Source organism: Gavialis gangeticus, unplaced genomic scaffold, assembly GCF_001723915.1.
Source record: "Gavialis gangeticus isolate Ggan-Ray unplaced genomic scaffold, GavGan_comp1, whole genome shotgun sequence".
Lineage (NCBI taxonomy): Eukaryota > Metazoa > Chordata > Crocodylia > Gavialidae > Gavialis > Gavialis gangeticus.
In genome coordinates, this window is record NW_017728991.1 from 4,081,572 (window position 1) to 4,093,003 (window position 11,432).

The window sequence follows — 11,432 nt, forward strand, 5'->3', positions numbered from 1 at the left end:
ATGCGCAGACATGTACACACACTACGTGCAAGGACTTTACAGTTATTTGCACTTACAAAGCCTATACAAAGACTGACAAGGTCAGTCCATTCTCACTAACAGCCGAGAGGCCTGTACGCAAGGACTAAGAGGACCAAATCAGTCATCCCTACATCTATGAACAGTAGAGGGGCATGGCTCACGGAGATTTGGATGTATAGCTCCCATTTAAGTGTTACATGCCTGACAGGTTCTTCATTTGTGCCCCGAATGCCTGTTTTTCCCACCTATTTCTTTGCGAATAAATGCACCTCCTTTTAAAGGCTCCTTGTAAACCGCTGGCCCTTCCTCAAGTATGTTCAAACAACAAAAGTTGATCATGAGGACAGATCTGGAGATCTATCATCCATTTCCTGTGCGACCTGAAGAAAATCACTCAATCTCTCAGGGGCCTATCATCAATTGGGATGAGTTGCCATAGCACCATCGAACCAATGAGGATCTGCTCCTGAATTCCCATTAGGTAAATGAAGACTGTTTCACCTTTCCTCTTTCTTCTAGAGATATAAATCTTTTATCGTGTATCTGTGAAGTAATCCAGGCAAGAAGGTCCGATTTTGGTTTAACCATGTTCAAACCCATCCCCCCTGGACAAACAGGATCAGTGCAACAGATTTCTTCTCTCTTTTTTGTTTTTTTATTTATTTAGAAATAATAAAATAAGACATAATATATAAAAAATCTGTACAATCCACAATTTGTGCAGTACATTAGGAAGACTTTGATACAAAAAGGCTGCAAACAGGAAAATAGTAATGGACAATTGTCAAATGCCTCGATTGTTCACCTGACAATAGCTGCAGGCCAGAAGTCATTAAAAAAGAAGTTTCTGATTGGCTGTGAGATGGCAACTATGCAGCACCTTTCTACCTCAAAATAGTCGAGAGCAGCCATAGTTTAAAGACATTACAGTACTTCTCAGTTTTACCGTGTAATCCAATATGAAAAAGAAGACCTAAGAGAACAAACAAAACATCTGGACCCTTTGTCTTTGCCGAGAAAAACCAAGTGCTCTATTAACAAACACAGAAGTTTATCCTGACTGGGAGAAAGTATCATTAAATAGAGCAATAATATGTAGTGATTTTCTACCCTTGCTACTTAACCAAAAGACAACTTGCACATAGAGAGCAGAGGGCAGGAAATACTCTGCATCTGCCTCTGAAATGCTTTTGTCACTGTATGCAGGATTATGCCTTCAGATAATAAATGTGTCTCATTCAAGTATTTTCAGGGAAGGGCAGAAATAGTGAGATTTTTTTTTTCCCCCCGACTCCCCAAGCAAAATACAGTCTAAACTTTCTGTGCCAGCCACAAGAGACGCTGAGCCAGGTTCATCCTTGGTGTCGTGCCCTCGATGAAGGGGCCGAACCAGAACCCATTAAAATCAGAGGAAAAAGGCATTTCATCCGTTTTAAAGGGCTTTTGGAACAGGCTCTGCAGGAGGGCTCCAGGAACAAGAATCACTGAATGAATGCTGTCAGTCGCTGTATTCCTCCAAAATAAAAGGGATCGGCTAAACCGCTTTGCACCTGCGTAGGAGTGCTCCGACAGCCGGACCTGGCCAGGGCTTACCAAAGCCTGTTCCAAAAACGTGGCAACCTAAACTGTTGGAGAGATGAACCAGGGGAAGGGTACCATGAAATAAACATTGCAGCTCTCTTTCTAGCAGCTTTCATGAGCCAGAGGCCGAGTGCAAATCTGCAAGGTGAGATTCAGTCGGTAAAGACAAAGGGTTATTTCAAAACGAAACAAAACAAAGAAATCCAGCAGAGAGTGCAACGAATGACCTAAGTATCCACTCTCAACACGACTAGCAATCTGAAAGCTGGTAACTTTAAAAAAAAAAATGCCAGTAACTAGAACATGTTTTCAAATTAAAAGTCCATGCTTAAAATAAATAACAAAAGTTCATAGCATTAAGGATCCTATAAGGCTTGCAAATATTTGCTAAAAATTGTGCTAACCGGTAGCATCTAGGTACTAGCTAGCCAAGACTGATGAACTGAATTTATACTTTCTATGGCCTTTTCTGTTTTTCTTCTTCTCCACCTTTACAGATTTTTTTTTATTTACATTTGGCTTTTAAATATGAAAATACTCAATAAACTTTATAAAATGTACATTTTAAAAATATTTCTGAAAAAACTGACTTGGAAAAAGAAATCTGTGCATCAGAAAACTTTAGGTTTTTCTTTTTCTTTTTTTCCTTAAAGAAACAAACCAAAGCTTTTATTTCCCCATTCTTCATTTCCCATCCCTTTCTCTTCTGACTCAAGTCACTTAAGTGGGGGCACTTGGGAGTAACCTCACTGGCGGGGGGGGAGTCTCCATTTCATCCTTCCATTCCCCACCCGTCCCCACAGCATCTTTTTTTTTTCTTTTTTAACGTTTCACTGAATACTCTTTGGTTTAGTTGGTTTCCTATGCAAGAACATCACTGTTAGCAGCACTAATAGCATTCAATTGCCTTCACTGTCTATGACCCAGAAAACTGTGTCCCAGCTGTGTTGCGTGTGAAGCTCTTCCTCCCTCTCACCCATCTCCTCCCTTCAAAAAAAAATCTGCCCTCTCTCCTATCCCAAGCTACGCTTACAAGGTTAACACAGTTTTCAAACCCACCTACTCAGGTTACTGTAGATACCATCTTATCAGAAACCACCGTTTCATTGCAGGCATTTCCTTCAGACAAGGCTGTAGGGGGCCAGAGGCCTTCACAGATGTCCATTTGTAGAAGACATTAGACTTAGAACAAGCTGTTTTTTAATGGCATACAGTGATCCAATACTGTAAAAGAGTTGACTCGGATTTCTGATCCTGGCCCTCCTCTCCCAACCTGTTCCTACAGGGAGATGCACAAGCGAAAAACCTTGAAGTGCAGCTAAGTTATGCGCTCGATCTTAGAGGCACCAAAAATTTTTAAGCTTTTTTGGTCGGGCAGCCAAAATACCATTGGAGCCGTGGCTTCCATGTAAGGTCACAAAAGCTATTCAAAGGCTTGGTGATATATTACATCCACTGATAATTCAGCTGATGTTGATGGAGGGAAGGGGGGGGTGCAGGAAGGAGGTAGGAGAGGGAAACTCTTTTACAGTATTATCCTCTTCAAATAATCCCTTTTCATACAATCCAGAAAACACTTTGCCTGACACCCTTGCCCTGCCAAAGAGAAGCATTTCCACTCGGATCCCTCTGCCGTTTCACACTGATTTACCACCGTTTTGGGGGGTTTTTTCCCCCCTCCTTCCCCGCATGTCACTCGATTCACCTGCGCCTAAGTGTCTATTCCAACCCAGTTACCCTCCAACACAGACCGGTGCCTTGCACGTCTCTGGTGGAGTTTAACTAGTCAACGTAATGACAGTCGATTTTTATTCGGTCGCGGCCTCCAGCACGTCTGATGGCTCAGTTTTCAGATTGCTGGGTCAGCTTTAAGAGGGCTCGAAGTTCGAGGAGCAGGTCTGGAATGTGTGCAGAGTAACACTTGACCTTCTGCTAGAGTCCTGCTAGTGTTTCACTAACAGGAAAGAGCAGATGTTTGCTTCCCCGGCCCCCCTGCACAGCCCCTCGTTTCTTCTTATAGAAGAAAAGCAGAGGGGCCGATGTTCTGCACGGGGCGGGAAGAGGGGGGGAAAAAATATGGTCTTGCTTTACCTAGATCCAAGTTTTGAGCTTTGCTTTCTGAATAAGGTGCAAAATAAGGGCCTTTACAAATGTCAGAGGTTCAGAATTTGTGGTTTTGTTTAAAGCAGCCCGTTGCATTTCCATAAGCTCCACTGTGCAAAAATGTGCATTTTCTTTGGTATCCACTTAGGTAGTTTTAACTTAAAATTTGAGATGGAGAATGAAATTCTCCCCCTCCCTCTCCCACCCCCCCAAAATAAAAATAAAAACTGTTGCTGGAGGCTATCAATTGGCCTTATGTTACATAATGCCCCTTATGTAACTGGAAAAAAAAAAAGAAAGAGAAATTGATTCTAGCTATCAAACTACTGGCCTCAAAAGAAATTCAGACTATCTGGCAGCGTTGGCCTTACTGAAGTGTGATCACGAGCTTTTTTTCAACCCACAAAGTTGAACACTGACTGTTTTTTAAATTACACAAGAGAAAAAAAAAAAACAAAACAAAACTACACTGCAACAAAATAACAATTTGTGTTCATGTAGTTAGCAGCAGCTTTTAAAAAAAAAAAAACAACAACAACAATAATAATATTAATAATAATAATAAGGCAGATTCTTGCCTTTGTTATGCCATTAAAAACATTCTTGTTCCCTAGAGAGAAGCATTCTGGAAAAAGTTGAAAAAAAATATATATATAACCCAACCAAAGCTTGCCTGCAAGTTCAAGTTTTGTAAAAAAATATATACATAATTTATTCTACAACATATGTGCCTTCTGGTCATGCTTAGACATGTTTAGTGCTTTGTGTTTAGAGTTCACTTTCTGTTGTCCCTTCTCTGAAGGCAGCCTTAAAACCAGCCTCGGTTTCTCGGGGCTGCTTGCTTTCATGCCACTCTTCAACAGTACCGTCATCTGAAAACTGTTCCGGGCCGACTTCTCGGGTCAACTTATCTTTGACCGATAGATTTTTCTTTTAAACCAAAAGATAACAGAGGAAAAGTCAATCAGTCATATTTCAGATTCTCGCCTTAACGGCCTAGGTTCTAGCGGCACCCCAACCGGGTTGTGATGGTCCAAGTCAGGATGCGTGTCCGTGCTCATGCTCTCGGGCACCCCATTGTCACTCTCCTCCTCCTCTTTGCTGGTGAGGGCTACTTCGTTCTCATAGCAAAAGGAGTTTGCGTTGGAGAGGATGTATTTCTTTTCCGCTAAGTCTCTGGCACTACAAAGGGGCGTGTTGGGCACTTCATACGTTTTGTGGAACCTAGAATAGTCCACTTTATAGTAGTTTTTCTCTTCAAAGAGTACAGGCTCATAACGGTGTCCCCAAAGGATTTCATTCGCCAGGTAGGAGCTCCGGCACTGAGTTGTCATGGCTGTAGCTTCCACCATGCCCTCTAAAATGACTACGATTTCAAAGTCTGCATTGTCCATGTCCTGCTTACTCAGGTCATACAAGGGACTGTCTTCATCTATTTCATGGACTATTGTAATTGGGGAGACCAGGAAAATGCGGTCTATCCCACTGTCAAACCCCACATTGATATCTATTTGATCTAAAGGGATGTACTCTCCTTCAGAAGTGATTCTGGATTTGAGTAGCTGGGCCCTGACATGCGCCTCCACCAAGTGGCTTTTCCTCAGATTCCCAACACGCCACATGAGGCATAGCTTCCCATCCCTCATGGCCACCACAGCATTGTGGCTGAAGACCAGAGTTTCGTTTCTCTTTTTGGGCTTAGCCATCTTTGCCATGACAGCACCAATGATGAAGGCATCAATGATGCAGCCTACTATAGACTGGAAAACCACCATGAAGACTGCAACGGGGCACTCATCTGTGACATACCGAAAGCCATAGCCGATGGTTGTCTGGGTCTCGATGGAGAAGAGGAAGGCTGCAGTGAAGCTGCGCACTTGACTGACGCAAGGCATTTCTGTTCTCTCCAGATCCCCATGCAGCAGAGCGATCAGCCAAAATACACAACCAAAAAAAAGCCACGATAGGATGAAAGTCAGGCAGAAGATCACCAGCATCCACCTCCAGCGGATGTCTACGCAGGTGGTAAAGATGTCTGCCAGGTAACGTTGTCCTTTCTCTCCCACGTTAATGAACTGGACGTTGCAGTGCCCGTCTTTTTTGACAAAGCGGCTCCTGCACTGTTGCCTGGTATGTACCTTGCTCTTCCCATTCCCGAAGCCATTGGCAACCGCCATGGTTGCCAGCTTCATGCCGTCCTCTTCCGAAGACACGATGCTGTAGCGGTTGGTTCGCACGCTGCCCATCACTACTGCTGTGGACTGAGGTGCTTCTGCTTTAGAAAACAGTCCGAGTTTCTGCAAAAACCTTTGGAGAAACAGTTTTGAAAGTTCGAGAGGGACACACGCACACAGAAAAAGTGGGGAGATTTTGGAGTCCCCAGGGATCCTTGGATCTACCAAGGAGAGTCGTCTGACATGTAGCGTTTAGCTTAGGAGCTGCTCATCCGTCACGGAGAGAGCATGGTCTGCAAAAGAAAGAGACACTGCACGTTAGAACTCGAGGGAAGAGAACAGTCAATCAAAGCTGTGCAAATACGGACCATTGTCTGCAAATCCACAGGCACAGCTTTGCAGTCTATTCATTTCTATCCACGCCATTCCCTTGGGATACAGACGTTCTCCACGTCTGTGGTTTCACATCGACACAACTGACAGTATTAGTATAAACAAGCCGTCACTCTTCCCAGGGTGAGCACAGAAGAGAACAAGTCCTGCAAGCCTATATGTTATATTAATTTATAAAAAATGGGGAATATGATTATTTCTCTAGTATTTACAACTGCACCTCCTGTAAAGGGGGCGGGGGGATGATTTTTAACGCGGGTCAGTTCAAAGCTGAAGAATTGCTGAAGCTGTTTCAAGTACGCATCTCAAGGTCTATTCTGACCAAGGCCCTCTAGGGAAGAAGTGCATTGAAGGAATAATGTCAGGTATCCAGGTGGCAGCTGTATTGGTCTAGAGGAAAAGGCAATCAGGACTCGTAGTAGAGATGATACCTTTTTGTTAGACCAACAAGATTTTTGCAAAAACATTAAAGACATTCTTTTGCAAACATCTCGTTGGCCTAATAAAAGGTATCATCTCTACTCCGAGTCCTGACTGCCTTAAAAACAACTGGACGCAATGAATGCATCTTCCTTGGATCCACAAAATTACACCTGTTCCAAATTTGGCCCTCTGCTCAATAGTAGGCTGTGCGTTCATTGGCAATAATCAGTGCCAAACCCACTTTTCTTCCTATTTTAGGCTGGAGCTCCAGACATTCAAGAGGACGTCTCGAGTTTTCAAATTCACAGCAGGCAGCAATCATACAAAGCAAAGTAGGACTGATAGCAGACCCCATCCTGCTCTCACCAGCAAATAGCTTTAACACAAGCAGGATTGGCAGTGATGGTGACAAGCCGCTTTCCTCCGAAGAGATGAAGGCGATTCCATCTCTAGAGGATAACGGCCATGAATTTCCCCTGAGTCTTGAATGTGACTAAGGCTTAGCAGCATGGCTACAAAATGTTCTTGCTGAGAGCGAAGGCCACCAAACTCGTTTCAGGGAGGTCTGGCTTTGATCCAGGCTGTGCTTTAAGCAGTGCGTCATCCATTAAGTCATGTACTGCATATCAGAAAAGTTAACTGAAATATACTGCAGAAGAGACAAAATGCACTAGATGCAGTAACCCCTTCCATGCACATCCCCGGTGGGGAAAACAGTTACAGAGTTAAGGGTACCATCTACTGTCTGTTTGCCAAAGAACAGGAGATCCAAGTACCGAAGCATTGGTGGGAGATTAAATTATTGATGTATTTAACAAACTGGTATTATCCATATTAATCTGCCTCTATACCAAGGATTGTGCCAGTGAAAGAAAAAGACCTTTTGTACATGGAATAATTTGAGAACACCCTGGCTACCCTTTCTGACCCAACTGCAGCAAGGTTAAAAAGTCATACTGTAGATAAGATCTTTTCATAGCAGAGCTAAAACTCCAGACTGATTTGAAATAGTCTGTGTTCAGCTCATAACCTCTTAACTTATTCATTCCCTATAGACCCTCCATCTTCTTAGACGAGCCCAGGTAGGCAGATACTTGTAAGAAAACCACAGGTGAAAAGCAGGAGGAATGCCATTCTTTACAAATGTGCATGAGACATTACTCTCCTAAGCACTACAGTTTGCTTTTATTTTTATTTTTTTTTTGTAGTTCACATTATTATGCAAGAATGTGGCCCAACACATATTTCCAGAGATTAGTCATCTGTGATCCTGCAGTATGCAATACGTTTTGGCAGCTTTTGACAGGTTCAGTAGGGCCCTGCTTGAATATAACTTTCACATTAATTCACAGCATTATTGTATCGTCCTGCTGCCCTTATACCAGTTGGACTATTTTGTCTGCATTGTGTGAAGTTTGCTGTTGCTTTTTTTCTCAGGGGTAAGAATTAAATTTCTCATCCCTACCAGATTATAACTCTCAAAGTCAAAGGAATGCTTTTAACATTCACTTTGAGATGCTTTCTGTTGGCTTTAAAATGCATCTATAACCAAATACAAGAGGAAAGTCAAATTACTATTTATGTCCTCCACATAAAGGAAAGCTCATTGAAAAATCATTGCATTGGTTTGCAGATTAATCAGTTTCATAAACCACATCCTATAATCACAATCATGTTAAAAGTATGTTTAGATCCAAGTTGATGGGAATAGACAGCCTAGGAAACAGTTTTGTTTTGAAGTCATTTTTTTGCATTGCCTCCTGGATTTAAAGGGTGAGGAGGAAGAAGAGCTATGAAAGCTGGAGGATGCAAAAATACAACTGTCCAAAAAAAATAAATCTTGAACCCAGGACATCTGAATTGCAGAAATCAAAGAAACTATAAAGCCAGCCTCCTAGGAATAGCTTGCTCTGTTTGTAACCCTAGAAATAGCATTGGGTGCCTATTACTGTCATATTTCCATTGCTCTGCATACTGTACATCTGCACAGCATTATTAGCTATTATAGCTGCATGACTGGCAGCATTACGACTTTGGAAGCAAAAGCTGCACCTATTTGGCTAAAAGGATGCTGAAGCAGTACGGTGAAGCCTTGGGGGCATCTTTCCTAAGTTTACAGACTGCTTCTTGAAGTTTATACAATAAAACGTTGGCATGCTCCACATGTTACAGTATTGGGCACGGGATGGTTGTTGTCTTTTTTTTCTCGCAGAACAAATTGCTTCTCTGCCTACTGTGTGCTTTGAGTAGCTAGGATACCAGGGGGAAAAAAAAATCCTGCCAATAACTCACCAGTCAGACGCACAGCCCACAAAACCCACGAGGGCCTAATGCTGCTTGCACACAAGTCACCAGCAAGAACACTCCCCTGAACTTCAATGAGTGCAAGGCTCAGGCCCTGCACCATCTGTATGAAAAGAGATGGGTCTGCTCAAGCAGGGACCCAGTCTGTGTTCACCCTCAGCTCTTCCAGCTGGTTTCAGTGGGAGTTTGGGGTGTGTAAGGGGTGGGAACAAGACTGTGTCTATGCAAAAAGCAAGTCTGAAACTAAAGATGCAAGACCCTAGCATACAAATGTGATGGTTGTGACTGTTCACCTGCTACCCAATATACAAACGCTTTTTTTTCCCCCCCCTACAATCCTCAGATATCAATATCAATGAGGAGTTACAAATTAGAAGTCATATCTGCAGTCCTTACTGGGCAGAAGATAAGAACGGCACTGTTTGTAGGACTGGACCTGCTACATTACATTTTGACACATTTAGGGACATGCACACTAAAGCGTCTTCCCCCCCCTCCACACACACACAAACTTTCTAGGAAGAAAAAAAAAAAAGCATGCAAAAGCTAGAGAAATGCTGCAGCCAGTTGGCTCACGCACAGACTCACAACAGTTGCCTGGAAAGGAAGGGGTTGGAATTTCAACTGGTTTTACTGCAAGGAAGAGGAAGAAAAAAAAAAAAAAAAAAAGGGAATTTTGCTGTGAAAAGAAACATTTCTGCACCCAACCTGCACAACCCCAACAACAAAAGGCAGAACTCAAATCCATACCTTCCTCCAGTCAAGTACCCCCTCTCGGAGCTCTTTTGAAGAGCCCAGAAGGAAATATATATATATTGACATCAGATGGTTGTAATTTGTATAGATCAACTGGGAGAGAAGTGTGCAGGAGGGTTTCAGACCGACCAGAGGTGAAGATGTTACAAGGGTTGAGAGCAAAGAGGAGTGCTAATGAGTGCTCAGAGCAGTTATTCCCAAGCTGACGCCACACTGCTCTGCCCTGTGTGTACTGGGCACATGTTGCTAAGTGAGCACAACCGCTACCTTAGTTAAGTACCTTCCTCTGTCCTCAGTAAACAGAAGAGAAGGGGCTGAAAGCCATGGAGTAGCACCAAAAGTCAGCCCCTTTGGCTCCCTCCGTCAGAAGGATATAAATAAAGTAACTGCATCCTCCAGTCCCCAGAGTGACTTCAAAAAGTTATTAGCCCAGCCCGTACTCATTTCTCTACTCAGTTCAGCTGGGGGCTTTGAAGCACACGGAGCTCATGCTTTAATCCTGAGTTTTTTTGTCTTAATAAAATTATCAATATGTCAAAGGGCTGGGGGGGGGGAAATCAGATGAAGGGGGAAATAAATGTCCCTGGAGAAACAGGGACAGGAGAAGTGGCATTTGCATGTGACAGTCTGCTCCTTGGCAGACTTCAGGCTTATTTCTAGAGGATGACCAAGTCACTACGAAATGAAATAGTCAGCACCAGGGGGTGTAGTTGATGCACTAGCCAGCAGGGATGGAAAAGCAAACAAGTGCAAAGGTAAGGCACAGAAGCCAGAAGAGTGCAGAGCTGGAAAGAGATGGGGGGGGGGGGGCATTAAAAAACCAACAACAACCCAGATACACATCTTCCCTGCAGACACAAGAGACTCTCAGCATGTTCTGCAACTGCCGGTAGAGAAAGTCTGCAACACTGGCCGGGGGGAGAAAGCAACGCCAGGGCCACAGAGCCATAAAGAAGCAGTCGTTTCCTATCTGTTCTGTATAGCTCTATATCTGTATCAAGAGAGATCTGCATGGAGATCTGGATAGCTCTGTATCTGCACAGAGACAGAGATCTGGATAGCTCTACATCTATATCAATACAGATCTGTATAGATATCAGCAGAGGTCTGGAGAGATATCGGGATAGCTCTACATCTATATCAAGATAGATCGGTATAGCTATCAATAGGGGTCTGGAGAGAGATCTGGATAGCTCTGTATCTGTATGTGTACAGAGGTCTGGATCACTCCATGTCCGTATGGGTATAGCTCTGCATAGATATCTGCATCGCTCTGTATCTGTCTAGCTCTGCATAGCTCCGAATACATCTCCATATCTGCATATATCTGTTGCTTTTCTTTTCTCCCAGCACTCATGAACCCAGCTGAAATGATGCAATTCCTCCACCGGCACTAAAACCGCTGCAACTCTTCTTTCCTCCCCCTCCGCCTGCCTGTTCCCCCAGCCGGCTGCTGCGAGGGCCGGAGGAAGCAGCTGCACCCGCAAGGGGCTCCGTCCCCTGCACCTTCGCCCCCAGGCAGTCCCCGGGAGGCGCTGCCGGCGGGGCTGGTGCCGGGAGCCGGAGCCCCGGGCCGGGCAGCGGCGCTTACCTGCGTGCGGGAGCCGGGAGGCGCGGGGTAGGATGCGGCGGGGCATCCCCGAGCCCGGCGCGCTGCGCTGCTTGCAACTGAAACCC

General features: G+C 44.1%; 1 protein-coding gene across 1 annotated transcript; it reads right to left on the reverse strand.

Annotated features, from left to right (window-relative positions):
- Positions 1-3,268: 3,268 nt before the first annotated feature.
- On the reverse strand, positions 3,269-11,432 carry KCNJ2 (potassium voltage-gated channel subfamily J member 2). Its single transcript, XM_019516181.1, has 2 exons — positions 11,347-11,432; positions 3,269-6,172 (listed from the first exon to the last, which is right to left on the reverse strand). Exon 2 carries the CDS (start codon positions 5,949-5,951, stop codon positions 4,674-4,676), a length of 1,278 nt encoding a protein of 425 aa, XP_019371726.1. The 5' UTR covers positions 5,952-6,172; positions 11,347-11,432; the 3' UTR covers positions 3,269-4,673.

Bases quoted from the DNA above. Each gene is read 5' to 3' on its own strand.
- KCNJ2 (XM_019516181.1), bottom strand. From the start codon at position 5,951: ATGGGCAGCGTGCGAACCAACCGCTACAGCATCGTGTCTTCGGAAGAG.